The sequence below is a fragment of the Poecilia reticulata genome, chromosome 6 (assembly GCF_904066995.2).
Source record: "Poecilia reticulata chromosome 6, P_reticulata-male-v2, whole genome shotgun sequence".
Lineage (NCBI taxonomy): Eukaryota > Metazoa > Chordata > Actinopteri > Cyprinodontiformes > Poeciliidae > Poecilia > Poecilia reticulata.
Genome location: NC_088835.1, coordinates 14918743 through 14942231, shown reverse-complemented (window position 1 = coordinate 14942231; position 23489 = coordinate 14918743). Strand labels below are relative to the sequence as shown.

The 23489-nt window shown below is 39.7% G+C and overlaps 1 protein-coding gene across 4 annotated transcripts in view; it reads left to right on the top strand.

Annotated features, from left to right (window-relative positions):
- Window positions 1-204: 204 nt before the first annotated feature.
- Window positions 205-23489, top strand: part of srgap1a (SLIT-ROBO Rho GTPase activating protein 1a) — an 82941-nt gene continuing 59656 nt past the window's right edge. For 2 of the 4 annotated variants that reach the window (XM_081608022.1, XM_008411655.3), the window contains exon 1: window positions 205-961. In XM_081608022.1, the coding sequence (XP_081464148.1) occupies window positions 898-961 (64 nt within the window). In that variant the 5' untranslated portion in view covers window positions 205-897. The remainder of the gene's footprint in view (window positions 962-23489) is intronic. The other 2 variants (XM_008411652.3, XM_008411653.3) reach the window with 2 other exon arrangements.

The window sequence follows — 23489 nt, the reverse complement described above, 5'->3', positions numbered from 1 at the left end:
CTGTAGATTTTATTTATTTAAGAAATAGCTACAGCAGTGTTACATAAACATTATTAATAAAGTTCCCCTTGATTCTACTCATTCATCTTTTAATGAGTGTAATATCTTGATCCAAGCAGTAACTCTAGAAATGTTTATTTTTTTTAATGAAATACTTTGCACAATCTCACCGTAAATCTATTTGACTTGGGGGGCAGGAGGGGGCATGAGTGCCACTTGTGTCCACTGGCAGGGAGAGAGTGAGAGAGCAGATCCCACCCACCCCCCTCTCCTGCTCTGTGTTCCTGCCTGCCTCCAGCTGCTGCAGTTCGGCCTGCCCTGTCTGCTTCGGAGCGTGCTGGGAGTTGGAGTTGGAGGTAGAGGAGGTGGAGGGGGTGGACAAACCGTCGTGGGGAAAGCAAGCGGGTCGGGTAACGTGTGCGTGGACCAGACTGGGAAACCATTTCCAAACAAGCTCGCGCACTACGGACTAAAGTTGACTTGCGAGGCATTTCCCTCGTCGGGCTGTTGGAGCCACTTCTCTAACAGAGACCCCCTGAAACTTGCGCGACTGTTTTCTGCTTGTTTTTTTTTTTTTTTCCTGCAGCGCTGCTGTTGCTCCGTGCTTCGGAGACTCATTGGTTGGGAGAGGATTGCGCATTGGCTCTTGTCTGTATCCACCTCAGAGGGAAGAGGAACATTGCAGTAGTAAAGGCTCATGTTTTCTTCGCTCCAAACGTCACTGCTGGAGTTGAATTTCTTCACATAGTCATTTTCTTGACGCGGATTCTCTGGCTCTGCCGTTCATTCCTCACGGGCAGGATGCGTCCGCTACTGTAGGATATTCCGCTCTGTTGTTGACAAACAGTTTTCCCAAGAACTTTCCAACGAGCTCCGAGCGCAAAGAAGACGGGAACAATGTCCACACCGAGGTTCAAAAAGGATAAAGAAATCATCGCAGACTATGAGAGCCAAGTCAAAGGTAAGGAAGTGGAAAAAGACTAATTGGGACCAGGCTGGTTCATCACTACCTGCATGAGTCATAGCCAGTGATGGCGGGGGTTGTTGGAATGAAATGTTATCGGAATATCTTCCCTGCTTTGCTCATGTCAAACTTGGGGAAAATAAAAGGTAAGGGTTAGATTTAGTATGTTGTTTGCTAAAAAAAAAAAAGTCTGTTCGGATTGTGCGTATCAGATTTGTTTCAGTTCCAAAGAAACGATAACAAGGTCTCACACGAAGAGAAAATCCAGTTATACCATATCTTCTGGTTTTCTTTCAGTATGCAGAAGCAACAACCTGTTACTTTCAGTTGAATGTGACAGTGTTGTTAAATCATGTGCCATCACACCATCAGGACAGAGATTATGCAAGGGGGGTAAATTGTTGCACCATTGAAGCTCTGTGTTGCTCATTGCTGAATCCCATTTCCCTGACCAATATCAGTTCCTCTGTATCGTGACATGGAATTTAGGTGTTAAATATTTTACAAAAAAATGACACTCCTTCAAGAGGTTGATACCACTTGTTGAATTACAGAAACAGGTGATCCTCAAAAAAATCTGAATATAATTGAAATTACATTAATTTGAGCAAGTTCTTTCAGTTGGACGCTACTTTTTAAATCCAAAATACTTGGTTTTTCAGAAGTATTTTATGTAAGATCACAAAATATGCATATTTTGATTGAGGAATGGTTAGCCTGTAGTTAATGTGCTCAGTACTTTGTTGGGAATCCTTGCATAAATGACAGGATCAAAGGTGGATGGCACTGAGTATGTGATATGCCGACAGATTAAGAAAGACCAGGTTGGTTTAATAGCTGTCTTCAGCTCATATAGACTGTAAGATGTAGTGTTTCGTCCATACTCTTCTTGACATTACTCCATACATTCTTTATGGGGTTTAGGTCAGGTTGTGTTGCTTGGTCAACCAAGCAGAGTGATACCATGGTCATCAAACCAGGTACTGGTTGGTAGTGAGGACAGGGTCCATCTCCTAAAATCAACATCTCCATAAAGCTTGTTAGTAGAGGCAAGCGTGAAAGTTCTTTCAATTTTTGGGTGTATCACTCTTTTAACTTTGGATTTAATAAAACTGTGAACTACGATAGGACCCCAGATCTTCACTGACTTTGGAAATGTCATACTGGGCCTAATGCATCTTGGATTCTGTATCTCCCCACAGTTTTGCTCTTCTTTTTTCTTTCATCTATTTATCATTGAATTTGGAATACTGAGCTTCAATACATGTACTTGTGGTACACTCAGGATAAGTTGCATTGCAAATATGATCAAGTATGTTAAAGATGTCTTGCTGCTTTTTTTTCCCATTTTAGTAACTTATCAGGAATCATCAGCGTAGACTTTTCAGTTGCTTTTTTGTTTTGTTTTGATGAAATATTTTAAATAGAAATCCTTTTCCCCTTATTGAAAACAATTTTTGTTGGAGCAAAATATTTTACACTGACTGCTATTTCTTACACTTATTAAATTAACAATAATAATCAACAAAATGTTGAAACATTTCAAACTAGTCATTACAGAACTCATTGAAACATTCACTTGTATGATGTTTAAAAAATTATTTTTGAGTGTATTTGCAAGCACAGGTCCTGCCCCTTTATTTCCATGTGTGCCCTTGTAAAATGTTAGCTTGTACAGGCTACTAAGCCATTTGACTTGGGACACCCTACCCTTGGTGAACGGCTAAAAGCGAGGGTCAAGAGGTAATATAGAATTCATCCTAAGAAGAACTAGTGGCTTTGGGTTTTGCTTTTTTTCATGCCCTGTCTCTACCCCATGCAAGCTCTCATTTTAAAGCGCAAATCTGCTACTTATTTGGTGGGGTGGTTCAGAGGTGTGCAAGACTCTGCAATGATTGCCACCCTAACTCATCTCGTCTCCTTCAGGTCTCCCATGCATGCAGAGCAGAGGTGATTTAGTCACAGGCAGACACACACAGGAAAGAGGCAGTCGCTGCACCAGGGTAACCATGGGGATTTGGCCCCCGGCCAGCCAGCTCTGTTCTTTAGTGCCCCTAGTATGCTGAAATACCACCTATTCACACCCATGTATCCAACCTTAAAGGCTGTTAAAGAAGGGAGGTTAGCAGAGGTCGGCAAGATTTAAAGAGGGGGGTGGGTTGTATGAAGAGTAGGAAGGGGGCCAGAGTTGTACGGAGAAATTACAAGTGGCTGAGCATGAGCTCTTATTTCCAAAGAATGTTTCGGGCCCCTTTATGTTTGCTGTAAGTATCACTAAGTGCTGTCAACCTGTAGAGGATGATGCACTATTATGAGGAATACTGAACAACAAGATGTGAGGTAGTTTCTAACTTGTCATGCAGAACTCAAAAGGAAGATTAATAAAAAAAGAAAAAAAAAGAAAAACAACTTGGTGCGGAGGAAAGCTGCTGCTTGATGGGCCAAACAGAGTCAGAGCCAAGCAGTGTTTTTGTTTATTAAAATGCAGATACCTTTTTTTCCCCCCCAGAACACTTCTAAAGCTGGATACCAGTATAGCATTTTATTTGTGCATTATTATACTGATTTGTTCAAAAGGTTTTCAACCTGATAGTTTAAGAGTTGTATCTTCTGGTGGTTCATATGTAGCTAAAATGATATGGAAAAATTATTGTAAAAGAGCAGCAGCAGCCTTCCAGTCAGTTGACAGAGAGTGTACAGCAACATTAACACAGCACTACACTACTTTATACTTTACACAGTTAAATAAAACTCCTATATTTTAGCTAGTGTCTTGCTGACACTGTAAACTGAAGAAATAGCATGATGGAACATTTTTGCACCTTTGAAACTTTTAAACGTTATAGCATTCTTTGATTCTACTAATCATCTGCAAAGTTGAGCCTGATCTGTTCAGAAATAACAACTCACAAACTATGAAGCTCATGATTTTTTTTTCTCTCATTTGATCAGGAAGTGATTGTTTCTGCTCCTGAGTTTGCAGTTGTAGGGAGATTTTATTACGTGTGAGTTTGCAGTGATGATAATTGCATCAGCAATAAAACTTGTGAAAGCCAGAGGCAGCCTGGTGAGCAGACATGAATCGCTCAGAACGCACAACAACAAGCAATGAGGGAAGCAAGACAAAGCCAGTGTTTGATCATGCTTTGTTTCAAACTCTAAAATTGTACTCAGTGCTTTTACAACCTTTGCGTGAGCTGCTTAACTTTCTTACACAACCATAAGAATCCATTTTGCATTACATTTCTCTCATTACAGCAGCTCTACCCAGAGTTATTGCTATTCGGATCAGGAGATGTTGGGTATATAATGTAGTTTTCTGTGGTGACTGACTGTCTGAAAGCTTTCCTGCAATGGCTGAAACTACCGTTCTGTGGCCTGGTTTGTCATTCAGCTGACATTTGCTTGTAAAACACTTTCCACCAGCCCTTTTATGCATCCCACAGGAAATTGGAAGTTTTGTTTTGACTCAGAAGGATATTATCCATTTATTGAAATGCTCTGAGGCATTTGTGATTAGGTTTTTCTAATTGCCAAGACCCGGCATCTGAGACGATACGCAGTCTGGTTTGGAGAAACGTGTACTACCACGATTGGGTTTGTGCAACTTGCATCGTGGATATCAGTGTTTGTTTATCTGAAACATTACAGACGGTGATAGAAAGGTCATGTCTGCCCTTGAATTCTCTCTGTGTTTAAGCATTTTTTTTTTGGTAATGTTGTTACAGCAACACTTGTGTGTTTTACTGTGGTAAAGGAGTTGGCTCCATGTCAAGCTGTGGCTTGGCGCTTGTGACCTGGGAGTTGTGACTGAGATGCCGGGACACTGACAGGCGTCCTCTCTTAGATCATTATAAAGGCTGCCCTCTGACCTGCCTGCATTGCTGCCTGAAACCGGAGACTTTCCCCCTCCTCATGCCCAGGGAGATGAGCCCACGCATGTTTGCACTCTGGGGGATTAAAGAAAGAAAAGTGCTCCGAGATGGAATCTGTCATTTGGTTTAAGATACAGTTTGTAAATAAATAAAAGTAAATTCAGCACTTAGCGGAATGACAGAAAGCTATATGCATCTTTCTTTAATTACAAACAGATTTCAGTTTATTATGTGCATTAGCTTTAAATCTCTTACTTTGGTTTTTCAAACAAGCACGTGTTTTGAGTTTTCAATGTAAGCAACCGTGGAGAGTGTGGTTTGTTGTAAACAGTGTACATTATGAAACAATGGAATTCTTTAGAGCTGTTCAGTATGGAGTCTATTCCAAACACTAACCAAAAACATTCTTACTCCTGCAGTACTACATGTGTTCTGTACAGTATCTGTTCTGTGGAACCTGTGGTACTGATGGTACTGATGCCCCTGTTACTGGTGCACACACATAAGTGATTTTAATATCGCCCAATGTACAGATTTGAATTTGAAAAGAACTAAAATAATTTGCAGGAGGTTTGAAATTTTCACGTATGTTGTTAGTACGTATGCTGAATTGAAGCTTGAAAGATTCAATTCAGTTTATCTATATACCACCAGTTTGCAACAGCTGTATTCTGAAGGTATTTTGCAAGACGGGCATATTTAATTTATACACAAAATTATTTAGTCAAGTTAATCTAACCATAGTGCACGTTATAATGCAGAGAAAGCGTGATGGACAAAGTGAAGCAATGTTTCTGAGATGGAAGTTCAGAAGATGTCGCTGATGTGACAAGAATGCAAGTACTTATCGAGTATCAAAGCCAATTCTTAGTCTGAAACCCTAAACACATTTTGTCCTCCTCACTCTGCTACTAGGTCTTACCAGGTCTTGCCTTTGTGTTGCATGCAGAGGTCAATCACAATACTCAAAAAGCTGAAGGAATGAACTTATCAGGGTTTAACAAATTCCCCCTTACCACAATGTTTGGCAGCTCCTTCATCAGCAATGCAAATTGAATTTGAGTCTGCACCAACAAGCAAGATTTTGGCTACCTTTATGATTACTGGGTTTCTGCCTGGTCTCTTATTTTGTAGCATTTTGTGGTGAAGCATTTCTCACTCACTGCGGCTTGCCCTGTTACATAGAGTTGTGCCATAACAAACTTGGAAACGTAAACAACTGCACCAAGGAATGATGTTGTCATGTGCAAATGTAATATAAACTGCAGTTCCACTGCAAGCTTCAACAGGATGGTATGGGCATGAAAAATTGATAAAGGAGGAAAATTTAGTCAAATTTAGCATCTTGTATCACTTGTAAGGTGTTTATCTGAATATTAGGCTAAATGTTGCCACCTTCATCTGGCAAGTGAAATTGTGTCGCAAATGCAGATTTTTTTTCTTGCATTCTTCTGACTTCAATCAATTTATGAAACAATAATATCTACTTCAGATATTTTTTAATAGTGTTGCATCCTTCACTCTGAGTACTTGTGGTGCTTGAATGGTTAACCCCAGTAGGCATCTCTGATGATGGGGGATGGAGTTTGAAATACTCATGGAATTCTGACACCTTCTGCAGCTCAGCTCATCGTCCATTCACACATCTACCATCTGCTTTTACTACCCACTCCTTTTATGTCTGCTTGTATGCTTCCTAGAGGTGGCATGGCTCTGGGTGTGCCGTTTGTCTACAAGTGATCGTTTCCATGGTTGAATGAATTGTTATTGACAGCACCATCTGTGGCTGCTCAGCCATTTTTTGCAGTTTCTCTAAACTGCTGAGCACAAACAAGGTTTCAAGTTCCCTGCTGTGCCTTTCTTTGGAGTAGCAAAGATCACAAGAACGTCCCTGCAGCCCCCAAAATCCTTTACTAACCCATGTCTGTGTCTCTCTAAACTAAAGCAAACCACCAAGCAAGGTTTGCTGTCTCAGGTTGTATTCAGCACTCTGTAGTGTTTGTTTTTAAGTGGGTTATGTGGCTCTCCACAGAGAATGGCTTTGCCTTAGGGGCACCATAGGCTCTAGATTTAAAAAAAATGATGTTGTACCCCAAACATGTTTTCTTTTACTGAATCGCATTTCCAATAAAAATATGGTAACGCTCTGAGCTGATCAATGACTAATGAACCTGTTGTTCTTCTAAACAGGTACTCTATTAAAGAGCTATTTCACAGTTGTTTTTCTTAAGAAACCGACCTGATTATCCCATGTTTAAAATTCGAAATACTTTCAGGTATAATTGGGTTGTACATCAAACTTTCTGTAATAAAACAGACTAGCATAGAGCAGTTGCTTCTTTTGCTTGTTTCTGATGGGACAGAAATGAGTAGGGATTTTTTTGGGGGGTGGGGGGTCCGGTTTGCATTCGTGCAGGAACCAACACTTTCAGCAATGGATAAGGCTGATTGTTCCCTCATAAGATGAGATATAACCCATAACAGTGAGACCCCAACTAAGGTATTTCAGGATGTGAATGAAGTATGTATATACGGCAAAATACAAGTTTATTTTTCTATTAGATTGTCCTCTCAGTTGGACGTGTAGCAGCATAGAGAAGAATCACCATGGAGTGTGTGTTAATGAGCTGCACATTGGAGGCTAAGGGTGTAGATAGAACTGGACTATCCTCAGGGAAAGTTGAAACTGTTGGATAAAAGTGAAATAAACTGGAATTACAAGAGATTTGAGATTACTTCGTTTACAGTATTGACTCCTTCAACTTGACAGCAGGAGCTTAGCAGATGGACAGACAGGAAGGCAAACAGACACAATTTGACCATCAGAGCCATGCTAACTCCTGCCTCCCAGGAGGACTGGATTAGGAGGAAGGAGATTGGGGGATGGGACAGGATGGCAGGTCAGGCCCAGAATAGGTCTGGACAGAGGTCCTATGCTTTGCTTTGTTTCACATTTGTTATCTACAGCATTTCTACACCAGTTATTGAAATATTTTGGATGGATTGAAACGATTTGGGTGGTACGCTAAGGGAAAGTTCTTTCAAAGTTAGGGCCTAAATTGTGACACAGTAACTACCACTTTACTGTAATTTTCATATCAAATGAGTTACTAGCTGGATAATGTGAGGTTAAATAACCAATCTCTTACTTAACAATTTATTTGGGCACCGAAACTGAGATTTGTGAGGCCTCTGTTGGGTCTTTCCATTCAGTAAACTGTTGCTAGTGAACAACAGTTTGACTGTGAAAAATACGACAGAGACACTGAACAGTGAAAATTAAAAGGGTGACGATACATCGAACATACAAGACTATACATGAATTTTGCATTCAAGAAAATGAGAAAGAAGTGAGAAAGTGGAAAGTCAATTCAGTTCAGATTTACCAAATCCATATATTGTGGTATTTATGTTTGTCTCATTCTAAGGTAGTCATAATGGCAAAAAGGAACAGAAATTCCGATTTAGTGTGTACACAAATAGGGTAATAATTTATGATTCTTAAATTGTTTTAAAGAATTAAGTGTTTTTAATATTGAACTAGAGATGATCATTCTCGAGGCTCATTGAAAAACTGTGAAACGGCCCGGTAGTGCTGATAGAAAGCTATCACGCAAGTGTAGCAACTTGACTGAGGTTAAAGGCTAACCATTTACCTGCCATAGTGCTACCACAGTGCTTATAAATATTTATCTGTCACTCAGTCATACTTTTTTTTTCTGCTGATACTCAAAAAAACTTCCAAAAAAAGGACTTAGAATAGCATCTTCAATGCTTTTGTAACTGTTGTTGGTTGGCCTAACAATAGTCCTGTATTTATAGCTTTGATCAATTCAACAGGGCAGCAAGAGAACCACTTCCTTCATTACTCGAAAATAATAATAGTCACACATAGACACAGGGTGTTATGGTTAAAACAATCACTTATTTTCAGGGCCCCTAATAATTGCTTACATTTATGTAACCAAACCAAGTCACATGATAACAGTAATGTTGCAAGACTTTTCACATAAGGGAGAAATAACGGGGTGTTTCAACTATTTCTCGCACCACATACCAAGTGTTTCATAAACTGGTTAACACATCTGATAAAGAAAAGATGTTTGGTAACAAAGGCTTTTGCTAAAGTAAAGGAAAAGGTGAAAGGTCAGAGGTCTGATTTAAAGTGTCTTTTTACTTGCACATTTCTCAAAGCAATCTTTCTCTCCCCCAGCCACATTCATTTTCCCATGGAGGGTTAACACTTCACGTTGATGAACAGAAGTTTAATTTACTAATCTTATAGCTTGGTGTTGCCCTTCCCCCCCCTCCCTCCATTTTTCTATTATTTGCCCTAACCTCATGACCTGGGGGGAGCAGCCATTGAGCTTGCCGCCCCTCTAATCAATAGCCAAAGACCACCCCTTGAGGCACAACTGCTCTGATGAGAAATTTGCGTGTATAGGGGCCTCATTGTTACAGAAAGAATGACTTCTTGCAGCCTAACATTATTTGCAGATGGAAGTCAGATTGATTATGGCCTAAGGTGAAGATAAGACTCCAACGTTGTGTTTATAAATGCTGCATATTGGGAGGTCTTTATGTCTTGGACACCATAGCATGTCTGCACTCTTTGATATGGTTTCTGTTCTTATTGTCTGTGTTCCCTTTCAGTGGTCTTGGTCTGCTTTTAGTAACCCAAAAGGATAGGAAGAGTCTCACAAGCACAGAGCTCTCAATGTATCAGAAACACAATAAAGGCTCATTGTGGTTTTTGCAGTAGGAGAGGACTTGAGCTCCTCACACAGCAGCAGTGGTGGACGCTTGAGGAGCCTCAGGCAGACCTCATAAGCTCCGGGCCGAACTTGTCCCTCCCTCTCTGGAGATGGAAACTAAAGCCACATCTGTGGTTCCAGCCACAGATCTATGGAGTGCCCCTGAATTAAAATAATGGTCCGCTTACGGAAAAGGACTGTCATCCTTGTTTCTTTTCTGCTCATTGTGATAATTGTGAGTGGTCACACACAAAGTCCCACTTAGTATTGCATTAGTATATTAAAGTAAATCTAACAAATCAAATGTCAGGTGACAAAAGAAACTTAATGGTAGGTGAACTTGTATACTTATTGCTCTTTTATCCTTTCTAAACATCTCTAAAGGTTCAGCCTTCGGTGAAAACTCAGATTCTTTGGACTAGTTCTCAGTTTTTTCTTTAAATAATACCATTAGGCTATCATCACAAATATCCACATCAACATTTCTTTGAAACATTGTTATGATTTTTCTATCAAAGTTGCTCCAGTGCTGAATCCTGGCTGGTGCTAAAGCCAGTTCTTTACTGGTTCTATAAAAGAACCAGGTTAGTTTTCCATGCGCAGAAAAGGTGCAGGAAGACAATTTGTGGTGTTTAAAAATCCATCCATCCATCCATTTTCTTGCACCTTTGTCCCTTAGTGGGGTCGGGAGGGTTGCTGGTGCCTATCTCCAGCTAACGTTTCGGGCGAGAGGCGGGGTTCACCCTGGACAGGTCGCCAGTCTGTTGCAGGGCAGTGTTTAAAAATGTCTTGGTTAAAGTTGGACCCTAAATCTGGAATTATCTGACGTTTTGTGAACGAGCGGAGTACTGTGAGACAATTTAACCAAACAAATCACATAATTTATCAAGGTGTCCTTCCAAACTAAACCACAATAATTTCATATCTGTATTTTAACTATGTGCAGAGCTTTTTTAGCACCTTACGATCTGATCTGGTTACCTTGAACTAGATCAGATCTGAACCTCTGAAGAAGACACAAACTCAACTTCCTTCTTTACGAAATGTAAACAAAAATGGAGTGGCATTTTTCTTTTGTCATTGGTAAAAGACTACGGTCCATTTCTCCCAGCAGCATTTATTTTGGTTGTCTTTAACCAGAATGCCCTGCGTTTTCATTTGATTCTTGCTTTTGGAGCAGTCTCCGGTGCTCTTCGCATGTACTTTCAAACCATGCTAGAATTCACTTGAACCAAATCGATACCTGTGTTTTTAGGTGGACCAGAGTTCTCTTTTTTTGGTGGACTAAAAAGGGCTAGTGTGAATGCACTGTAAGAGAGTGCCTGTCAGCACTATATTAAGCAGCCCAAAATAACATGTAGAACATTATGTTAGGTTTATTACTCATGTAAATGAGAACTCTTTTGCCAACTATGTAAGATGGAGGCAGATATCTTAAACAATCAGGATTGCAGGACTATTTATTATTTTGGCAATGGACACATTCAGCGTTTATATTTCCTCTCTCTTTTCCTCAAACAAACCCTGGAATGATGGTTTCTGTCCAAGAAGATTTGATCTCTTGATGAGCAAACACTGGACTCTGCTCTCTGACCTCAATACTCCCGTCTTTGCTGTGCCAACTCTGTTGGATATGTGTGCCAGTTGTGCAGACAGCAGATTCAGTGGTTTCTGCTCGTCCACATAAATCAATCTTTTTTTCCCTTGTTTCTGGAAGGAGGTGAAAACATACACTTTGAGGAAAAAGTTCTAGTTTTATGTTTAACTTTTACTTGGCTTCTTGTGTTTTTACCACATAAAAAAAAGGATTGTCACAAGAGTTTGATCATAAAAAAACAACAAAAAACCCCAAAACAAAACTATTATGTTCAATATTTACTCCTCATTGCTTATCAGCTTTAGATGGATATAAGGACTCTATCATAGCTATTTGATCACCACTTAAGATCACTACTGTTTTTAATTAAATAGTTCAGAGACGTAATTTTAGTTGGTGCTGCATAGTGGTACAGTTGTCAAAATTAACCCATTACCTGATTTTTCAAAGTACCATATAAATGTCCTCAGTTTGCATTGCTATTTATTCACAGTTAAGGGAGACGTGCTTTTAGCACAACCAACCACAACACCTTCTATTCCAGTTGTTTTAACAGAATGCAATTAAAAAATACATGAAAGAAGTGGCAGGGAGAGCAAGAAGCTTTTACTCAGTTTTCTTGAAATGTTGTCTAGTCATTTCTATTTATGGTGGCAGTTCTTTTAGGTTAGGATGAAGTAGAACATATTGCTGTTTCCCCCGCCAGATTCCTCACAGAACATCTTATTATAGCTTAATGGAAGAGGGAAGAAGTGCAAAGCAAAGTTAGTGTTTTCTTTTTTCTTTTTTTTTTTACATCATGTTGGCCTGGAAAGGGAACAAGCGTTATGCTGTCCTGACCTGCTCCATTTCTTACAGCTATAAGTGGAGCAAAGCCTAACTGGCAGAAATGGTCAAATATTCACTAAACATTTTTAAAATCTTGTTTTTATTTATGCATTGTAATCGCCCAATATAAGGAGATGTTAGAAATCATTGAGGGAGTCATTATAAGTTTACTAATAAGATTGATTTATGTCAATGTCACAATCGTTTGTGCTTGTGTTTGTCTGAGGCTGGATTCTCTTGCTCCGTTTGCTGCCCTGCATGAACACAGGCACTGTGACCAGCCTCATATATTTCATTTTTTAATCAGGCTGTGTGGCGGAAGTTCTCCTCTTCCTTGGGGTCTTGTGATTTGTAATTGGTAATGGTGTGTGTTCGAGCGATGAGATGCACACACTAACCCAGGTGGGTGTGTGAATCATGAGTCCCCGTAGCGTCAACTCCCCCGTCCATCTCCCAGCACCGCACGAGACTGAAAAGAGAAAGCCCCAGTCCTGCTTTCCATAGTGTAGGACAATAAAGAGCAGTGAAAGCTGATCTGCCTCTTCTTTTGTACTGACTCCCTCTTTGTCCTGTGCCCATGCTGTCTGAACAGCTGCCCCAAGGTTCATCACTCTGTCCAGTCTTGGTAATCTGAAAGCATTGTAGATCCTGTTAAAGTCACCTCTTGCAGGCAAAACTGGCACTCTGTGTCAACTGTACGGTCTTGTCAGTGTTGGTGTTTGTCCAGCGATGATGAAAACAAAAGGCTTTTAATGAGATGCTTTAGGGGACAACTTTAGAGCCATGTCACCTCAGAGCCTGGAAGCCAGACTTGGAGCCTTTTCTCAACTTCAGACATTTGCGCTCTAAGGGGTGGCAGAGGACTGACTGTTAAAGCCTCCCTGAAGGTAGTTTTCAGGAGATAACAGCTCGTAACTCTGTCACTTCCTTAATATCGCCGTCTGCTATAATTAAGGTGTGATTAGGTCTTTCCGAGGCCTCTTTATTTGCTCATCTTCTCGGTTCCTGTATATGTGTCAGAGCTAATCATGTTAACCTGTCTTGGACTATGGTATCCTATTTAGTGGGGGGATGGGGGATCATTATGGACTTCCTCATTCTTTACAGCTTGGCTTTCACTGTCGGATGCCATGTAAGAATTCAATCCCTGCTGACTGTGTATGGAACTGTGACAAGGGTACTGATTGGGCCTCGAGCTGCAGTTTGGGGCTCAGCGAAGAAACTCTTTCTGAAACCCGAGGAAGGACAAGGATCCAGGATGTGACTTGATAAATGAAGGTACCTTGGATTCTTTATGATTCAGTAGGATTATCATGCTAAATCAGTCAAAATAATTTACCACTTAAAGAATAAAATGTGTAACACACCTCCAGTAGTTGCATTGTGCAGAAAATGTTATACTTGTCTGTTTTTCATTAAAAGAAAAAAAAAAATCACAACTCCTCAAGTGTTGCAACTTCAGTTACAGCTGTAAGTGTTTTAGCTTATGTCTTTACCAGCTGTGTAAATTTATCAGTGTCTCTGTGTGTGTGATATGCATATGAGGGAGAACTGGATGGACTGAAATAAGTGTTGGTAAATTATTTAAGTACACTTTATACACGTCTGGTCTTGTAGCAAACTGCAGGCAGTACTTCTTTAGGCTTGCTTTCGATATTTACTTTCTTTTTGCCACTCTTTCATAAAGACCAGATTTGTAAAAAGCCACAACTACAGCTGTCCTGTCTACAGATCCTCCCACCAGGACTGAGGATTTACACTGTTCAGAACTAGGAATATTATTTTCTAACCTAACCCTTCCTTAAACCTTTCCAAGACTTTATCCCGGACCTGTTTGCTGTGTTCTTTGGTCATCCCAATTACATTTGTTGATGTTCTGCAGCACATGTAGAGGCCTTCACAGAACATTTGCTGCACACAATGGTGGCTCACATGTATCTGCTGCACAGTAAATGGTTCCATCTATCACATTACTTGGCAAGATCTAATAGAAAGGAGCAATCAATAATACTGCCTGAATCACAATGTGAGGTTGGTGGTTTTATGCACTTACTGATCAGTGTTTTCCACCATAGTCTTGCACCAAAGATACTCAAAGTGGAGCTGGATTTATGAGGTCATTGCATCTCTTGAGGTATTTTTTTCTGCATAAGAAAACTGTTGGTAAAGAAGCTTTGATGGGACGCTCTGATTGAAAGTTACACAGGAAGGGGAGCACCATAAACTATAAACCTCAAAGTGGAACTAGAGCAGGACAGTTTCTGTTTGAAATGAAGAAATAAATCAAGTAATCATTTTCCATGGGAAATATAATTTTTTCTGTTGATCAATAAGGGCTTGTCCTCGGTTTGTCAGCCTTGTTTAGATTCCTCTGTTTGTCCTGCCTATGGGTATAAAAAGAATAATGGGAAGATTCATCTGTAACTTTTACAACTTAACACATCTGCACCACAATGTTCTGTCTCCTGCAAGGCGGCCTCATTATTATGCCCTCGCAGTACGACTTTGCCCAAACAGATTTAGTTGCATCAGGCTGGAAGAAAGAACTGAAATCCTCCAGTATAGCATTAAATTACCTCCTTCCTTTGCTTTGGGTCATCAGTTTGATTAGCTACAGCTCAACAAATATGGACCTTCACATACAATTTCCCTCGCTTCTGGAAATGTTTTCAAGTTGAATGACGGGTAACTTCTAGTGATTTTACACATTTAAAGGGCTTCTCTTTTGGCCTCACTCACTGATTCACAGCCCTTAAATAGCCATTAAAAATGCATGTCTGCCTTTTTTGATCAAAATTAAAAAGTTAACATATGAGCATAATTATACCCCATTTGATTTTTCAGATTATACAGTTTCTTTGAAGTTTTACTCTTGGCAAAATTCCTGTTGCCACAGGAAACGACCCCCTACAGTTGTCTTTGTGGAAGCAGTCTTGCTGTTTTCTTCTATATTGTGAAAGCCTACAAGCAAGCACAACAACACTTGAAGATGTTATAAGTATATGTTTTGATTTATTAAAGCCATGTTGAGATCAGTGAGATCAACGGCTTTATGGACAAGGGAGATTCAGCAGCAAACGTGGAAGTGAAATGAATCTCTTCTCATCTTAATCCCAAGCTCCTCAGCTAAGGCTCATCCCATCCTCCACCTGCCCTTAATTCATTAACCTCAATCTTTGACCATAGTTTAAGAGCAGCCGTCCAATCAATAACCGTCCCCCAGGCTGCTCCCCTAAACCTTAAAGCTGCTGGCATCAATCCTCAACCAAATATGTACCGAGTTTAGCGCCAACATCGCCCTGATGCGTTTGAGGTTCTCATCCAACCTTGCTGAATTGAGTTGGTCCAAAAGTGACAAAGTTGGGAATTTTCCACCTGTGTGAGTTGCAACACATTAAATGTGAGCTTCTGAGATGATCCTCACATGAATCAAATAAATTGCAAAAGTAATTGTCAGCATTTATTTTGTAACTTTTTTTTTGGTAGTGAAGATTTTTATATACAAGCTTTTTTTGTTTCTATACAGTGTCTTAAAAAAGAAAATAAAACCAAACAGTAAAAGAAAAGAAAATGAAAACTGTAGCATGCACATGTTTCTGCCCCCTTTACTCTGGTAATGCTCAATAAAATTCATTGTATTTAGAAATCACATAATTAGGAAACAGAGTTCATCTGTGACATCAACAGAAATGTGCCGTTCACAGATACATACGTGCTTGTAGCATTACTAAATGTGAAAGAGTTCGATGCAAATTAATATTTCTGCCCATCAGTCATAGTCAGCGCTACAAGTCTGCCAGTCATTTTGGGTGTAGGAGGTCCAGAAGTATTTTCATTAAACAATGTAATTGCAGCTGTCAGAATGCACTGCAGCACAAAACGTGCTTGTATTAGTAAAAGACAGTCCAGATAAATTTTGTCAGCAGATCATTTTATGGTAATAACTACATCTCTTCTCTTTTGGGAAACATTTGGACATTTACAGAGCTTATTGGCATTTCTGTTAATCCGTGAATAGAAACCACAGGGCATCTGAAGTAAACGCATCAAACAAAGTTTGTGCAAAGCTTTACACTGTAATTATGCTAGTCTGACGCACTATATTATCCCGAATTTTAAACAAACGAGACACAACGTCATAGCCAAGAATATCCAGAGGATTCTGAAACAGAAACATCATCTGACTGACTCTGGGAACTTTGCCTCCACCTCTTTTTCTCTTCAAAGAATGTCAGCTGATCTGACATATCTGGTGTTTAGTATTCCTTTTAAAGTCTGAGGTGAGGTCACTGTGGAAAGAGATGACGACGCAGACCGAAATTCAGAAAATTCACCTCTAGTTGATGTATAAATCTGACTAGTGTAAGATGACTTTTCTACAAACATTTTGACAACCTCTTTGGATGCTTTAGATTGACGGCCTTTAGGAGTTTGTTTCAACATCATCTCATAATGAGAAAAACCCTTGGCACTCAGTCCTGCGTGTATCTAATGCTGGGTATTAGTACTGCTGAAGGACGTCTCTTAAATCACTCTGTTCCTCATGTCAGAGAGTGTGTTTACAATAGGCTAAGAAGTCTCTGAGTGGATTAGTGCAGCTGTCACAACTGTAGGCACCGGGTGGGGAAAAAGATCAACATCATCGTCTTTGAAGAGTTTGATTTGAGTACAATCCAGGTAGATTACATTTGTTGGCTGTAGTTTCATATACACAAGGTTTTCTAATATTAAATGATGTCCAATTATATGGTTACGTAGTTTCTCATTTTCTAACAGTGAAATAACTTGTCTTAAGGGAAGATCATGGTCACCCGAAACAAGAAGACGTTCTGCCCTAGTATCGATGTACGTAAGTGTGACCACTGTCAGAACGTGCACACATCAGACTTTAGTAAATGCAGTGGTAAACAAAGAACGAAACCAGACCCAACTGAGCTTCCCTTCAAAGGGATTGATAACATGTGAACTGGACCATGGAGCAGGTAAAACTGGTGGCCTGGTCTGATGAAACTCTGGTTCAATGAAAAAAGTCATTTTTACTAAAAATGAGATACTAACAGTATCCTTTGCCAGTTTTTTAACCAAAACAAAAGGACAACATACAACTGTGCATAGACAATGAAACAGACAGACAAATGGCATAAAGATAGAGAGCACATTGTTTCACAAACATTAACACATCCTGTTAACATTCACAAAGCTGATACAAAGATGCTCTGTGCTGCTTGGAGATTCATTTAAATGCATTATACCCGAGTAATCAGTGCTGCATGTTGGGTCGACACAGTAGGGTTTGTAAAAGTATTTTTAGAGAAGCCTGATGAGGGATGCATGCGTGTCGTTATAGCGTGCGTTGAACGACCACAGAAGGACAAACTTTTATTTATACTGGTCTCAGCCAGCTGCTTCTTTGCAGATAAGACAAGTTATCCTTCTCTTTATGACCTTGAAGTAAGTGTTTTCTTTTCAAAGGTTGTTCACAGTAGGGAACTGGAGCTGTTTGAAAGAGACTTTGATTTAATCCATGTCTGTACTTTAAGCTCTTTATAAATTTACTGTGGGTAATACGATCTTATTGAATTAAAACAAACTTGTTTTAAAGTAGTAGATAAAGAGGATGATGGACCGATGAACAAAAGTCCACCTAAACAATCCCAAGATTTGCATGAGCTAAAGGAGGGCTCCAGATGGAAGTCATTGAGTATGATAAAAAAAAAAGCGTATTGTTTGTTGTAGTGCAAATGTGGACATGTGCAGTCTTGCTGAAGTTTGGGGAGCTCTTTAGACTGTTGAGACTTTCCCAGACTTTTCATGTGAGCTTTTGTCTGATTGCATTGCTCTTCTTCTTATATACTGTGGAGTAAAAAAGTGTTTGGTCCATTACTTATTTCCTAATTTTTTGATTGTTTCACTTCAGTGTACCAGAACATCAAACCATATTAAATATTGTATCTTCAAAGACAACACAAATAAACACATGTTTAGATGGTGTTGATTACTAAGGAAGAAAAAAAAATCCAAACCTACATGGGCCTGTGTGGAAAAGGTTAATCCCCTCTTAACCTAATAACTGGTTGTCAAGTTTAAACACCTTCAAACCAAAAATTCTGCCCATTTTTACAAAAGAGAACCACAGATTCTCGATTAAATCTCGATTAAACTGGGACATTTTAACCCATGGATGTGCTTTCATGTAAACCATTGCAAATGTATATGTTGGTATAGGGATATGTTCCTGCTGCAAGGTAATATTTTCAAGCATATGTTCACACTTCGCACATTAACAAAATATGAAGTCTCTGATTGTTTCTCACCGCAGAGGATGCTGCTATCTGACACAGATTGCAGTGCCCAAGATGCTAAAGGTCACAAAAAGTGTGATCCCAACAAAATGTATTGATTTTTGTGGTTGTAACATGAGAAAAAAAAAAAAAAAGCAGTGTGAAGACCTTTGCAAGGCGCTGTGTATTCTTAGTGTCTGCAAAGAAATGTCTGCTCCTGTAGAGTTTACCTATCAGCTTGCTTTGAAAATGCATCAACATCAAAGATTGTGCCGCCTTCTTACTGTCGGAAAAGTTACCAAAACCTTGGCCTTCCTTTCCACCACTTTTTCCAACTAATGACTGGCCTCATACTATTTCTGCCTGCCTTCTATTTCTCTCGCTCACTCTCCCTTCAGTGGGTTGGCAGCGTACGGCTTATCCTCTGGAATTACAGGGCTGGTCTTGAATAGTAGGGTTGTTCCTTCTCTGCCCATCCAGCTTCTTCACTGGCTCAACCCTATCAAAGGCCCCGAAACCGCACATCCTGCTACATCCTCTTTTTGTGGTTCAGTTATGGATGTTTAGCAACATAAGAAGGGAAGCACATGAACGATGTGGATGACGCTATTCTTAGCCGCTTAGAGGACACATGGAAATCAGGAAGGAATTCCGGTTTTCTTTGTAGGTCGTTTAGTCCTCCTTTTTTCCTTCTTATTTGCACAGTGCAGAAAAGTGATCCCAAGCTATTTAACACTGACATACTGTCTGTTTGTTCTACAAAATGTTGTGTGTGTGCATTTGAAAACAATTAAGGCCAGTAGTTTAACAGTTTAACTTTAGAAATCACCATGGGGAAGTTCTAGGATTTAGAGTCTAATTGAGAGTAAAAGTCTTTTGCAATCCAGTTTTTTTTATTATTATTATTTTGCTGGTTCTGCCAGTAGATTTAGTTCAGTTTTTGGCCTGACATAACTTAGGTACACTAACCTAACAGATATCAGATAAACCACTGAATAGGTTCCCATGATAAATGCATATACTTGTGAATAAGTTATAAAGGCTTATATGACTTTGGGAGCTGCAGGATTCTCTCTGTAAATTTAGCTATTTATCACAGAAAGGAGGATGTCTAATCTTGGTTGGGTTTTGTGTGCTGTACCTTTAAGCAAACACCAAAAATGTTGGAGATGCAAGAAAAAACAAATCTAAAATGAAATTTTTCCCTTCTACACAGTTCAACAGCCTTTCAGCCAAGTAGACATGTTTACAGAGAAGATGTAGCAGATCCCCAAAGGCTTCTGCTGTTACATGATGTCATGATAGGTAGGGAGTTTCCATGCCTGCTAGGCCATCTAATATGCAGTTCAGAGACGCTGCCTCGTATTGTTTTGTTGTGGTTGTTGTTTTAAAATGCAATTGAAGAAAATCCATCTTGGAATATGTTACTGGATTTTCTGTCACCTTGATTCCCACATCTTTGTTTGAGTTTCTGTGAATCCCCTAATTTCAAACCATCTCTGTAATAACATTTATTCCAGACACTTAACCTGACTCTCTGCTAGTCCTCTTGGTGCCATAGGTAGTATTTAATATTATACCACATAGTCTTTTTGCTGGCATTTGTTGTCATTAAGTTTTAAATGAAGAATATTTGTGTATGGAGATGAAAGTGAAAAACAGCCTCTGGGTTTGTTTGTTTTGCCTGCTTTCGCTTCCTCTTTCAATCATTTTGAATTGCTTAGGCTGCATTGTTTCCACTCTTACTCTCGGCTGAGCTTTTTGTATGAAAGCTGCATGTTCATGGTTTTAAACTCTTGCTTTCTTTGAAGTGCATGTCAGGCTGGGTGCATCTTGGCCAAAAAGACTTAAGTCAGTTATGTGCATGTGTGTTCCTGGGTGTTTAGTGGGTGTTTTCTTTACCATGGTGATCCACCTTAAGGCTGTCCAGATTATACACTCCCTCTGTCCAGTTGAACTTCGAAAGAATGAACATTTTCTTTGGCAGGTCTAAAAACTGCATGCCTGCTGAAATGGTACAATGTATTCACTTCTGCTGAATAATACAATCCTCAAGGGCAAGAAATGCTTCATTTGTCTGTTAAAATACAGTATTTTCTTCAAATAACTGTGGAGCCCATAGGAGTACGGTGAATTCATCTCAAACTTAAGAAACGAGTTTGAGATGATTAAAAATGACAAAGTGCATTATCTGTGTGGAAGCAGCCATCAGACTCAAACACTGTTGACTTTATCTCCTCTCGTACACATCCCCTTGAAGTTCACAACAAAGGAATAGTTCCTTAAAGCTGCAGTTGTTCTATAAAAATGCGTTTTTTATATATGTTCAAACCGTCACTGCGTTCTGACAGTAAAACAGATCATCTGTGAAAAGATCGAGCTCCTCTACCTCCTCCATGTGCAGAAATACATAGCTTCTGGTCAAAAACAACCAATTAGGAGTCAGAAGGAGGGTCTTAGCACTGTCAATCATGATGGTGTACGCGCTGCTCAATTCCCAGGGTAGTAAATATGACCACTGATGATGGCCGGTTAACGGTTTTCCTGTAACGGTAAGTTGTTTCTCCACCATTAACACAACTGCAGCAAACCAGCTATTTTGAACTTGTACCTGATTCATTTTATGCTCTCAGGACATAGTGACAGTTTTAAATAAATATGTAAAAAAATCTATATTTTTAAAAAGTCACCTACTCCAGCTGTAAAAGAAACCCCTTATTGCCGCATGTCACAGATTCATCTTTCATAGTTTGCATTAGTCAATTCCCTGCCAGGATGTTACAGGTTAACTTTGCTTGACTGCAAGTAAATATTCCATCAGATGAAAGCTTGTGTGCATCTCTTCCTGATGTTTCTCATGCAACACCCCTCTTTGGCTCTGCAGCCACATGGCATTCATGGTATTGTTACCCCAAACAAGCGTCCCAACCGTAAAAGCTGCAGGCATGCCTGGCCAAGTTTGTTGCCTGGGGTTAGATTAGATGAGAGCAAGTCGCCGCCTTGACATAGGAGCTTTATACCCTTTATCTCTCACATCACTAATATCCCCAAACAAAAGCACAAAGGCATACCTGATGCAAGGTGGGGTATCGTTTTTCATTTCCAGCGGCAAAAATAGTTAGAACCTGTCATTATTCTGTGCTGTAATCTTTAAAATTTTGCCAGATTGCGGCACTTTGCCCAAGCTGCCTTTCAGTTTAAGGATTAACTTTGAATCTCTAGGCTTCACACAAGTGTGAGACCAGCGCTGGTCCATTTAGGGAAGCAGACAGAGCAGCTGGGAATGCTTTGGAGATGAATGGTAAAAGTGGGTGAGGGCTGGTCGAGAGCCTGAAAGGGATCAATGTATTTCTCTCGGATTCCTTCCTCTCTGAAGTTGAGACACAGTTATGCTTGTACCGAAATATTTTTGCACTCTTAAAGCTGCAGTGTGTAACTTTCATTTAAAAAAACAAAAACAAAAAACGTATTTGTTAAAATTGTCACTATGTTGTGACGGTATACTGTGAGACATGTAATCTGTGAAAAAATCTAGCTTGTCAGCCTTCACCCAGTGCTCCCAGTACTATCGACAGAAAGACCTGTATTTTTTACAAGAAGTAGAATGACTCAAATAAAAGTGCCTCTCTACAATGATAGACTCTCATCAGTGAACAGTAATAACCTAAAAGTTGGTTAAATCGAAACCAAAGCCACAGAACCTGGTTTAATGTTCTTTACTATCACTCCATGATGTCTGCAATGCATAAAAAACATCACAAATCACAGTGACATTTATTTTATACTGCATTACCCATTTCCAACAATAACAACAACAACAAAAAAAAGCTCAACACAAAGCGGACATTAAGCCACACAAATCTTTGCTGGTTCTGTTAGATGTCCCATAACAGCAGATTGGTGTCCAAATCAAACAAGATGCCTCAACGTTAACCTGCAGCTGAACAAACAGCTCTGATTCTAAAATGTGCCTTTATCCCCAACATTAAGCTTCTAATTCTGTTATTTGGTTTGGATCAAAACGCTGGTCCTTACCAACCACCATAAACTCTGCCGTGATTGATCCCGCTCTCCTGCTTGCTTTGGGCTTCTTATCTGTGGGGGCGTTGCTTTAGCTGCTGTGGCTTTTGGCTCATAAGCAGTTTAGAAGAGCTCAGTCTAATTGGCAGGGATTATTAGATTCCACTTATTGAAATTGCATTATTAAATATAACCTTGTAGAGTGGAAGTGACAAAGATTTAGGGGTTCATTTTGGATTGCTACAAACCTAATGTAACATCCCTGAATTGGAAATGTGTCTCGTATCTCAGCTGCTGTTGTATTTGCTATTTGAGCTTTACAGATTTATGCTCTGACATTTGTTTATTGGGCCTATACATGCATTGGTAATAAAAATATCCTTTTTTGTTGCTTGTTTTAATCATATTTGCAGTGAAGGAAGGATGTTTTGTTTAGCAAATTGGTAGGAAGAATATTTAAGAATAAGCCTTACTTTGTGTTGTGTAACTTTTGATTCAGTTAGAAGAATAAGAGTAATAGGGTCAGGCCTTTTTTTTTCCATTCTGACCCAGCAGTCATCCTCTGGATAACAGTAGCCTACAGTACTTGTGTTGGAAACCTCTTTGTGGTTTTGGAAGCTGCAAGGATGTCAGTCAGATGCTGTAATGGAGAACATGCTGCCAGATCTGTAATATTTTGAGATAAAGCCCATTCTCAAAGTTTGCAGGAATATGTTTGTAATTTGGCGCTGTTTTAAGTGCTCTGATGAAATCGATTTGGCATTTTGGCAGATCTTACTTTACTACTGCACAGACCCAGACGGCTGCTAAAGTCATAACTGTAATCTCCATTGACTGTTACTATTTGCAAAACTCTAATTACCTCTAATTTGACTGAGTAGACATTCTGGGTCAAATGGGCCTCATGATGACGAGTCGCATTGTCAAGTAAAACTTTGAAAGTACGTCAGCATACACCCAAACCGCCAAGGAAAGACGTAACCGGAGAAGATCCACAGCTCAGGTGGGAGAATCTGCTGGAAGGACAGCTATTATGTATACGCTGCACATGTCTGCCCTTATTGAAAGAGAAATGTGAAAAAGCTCAGTTCCAGAATGAACTAGAACCGTCAGATCCAGGTCATTCTGGATCTGACAGACGGACAGAATGGACTGAATGAAACGCAAGAA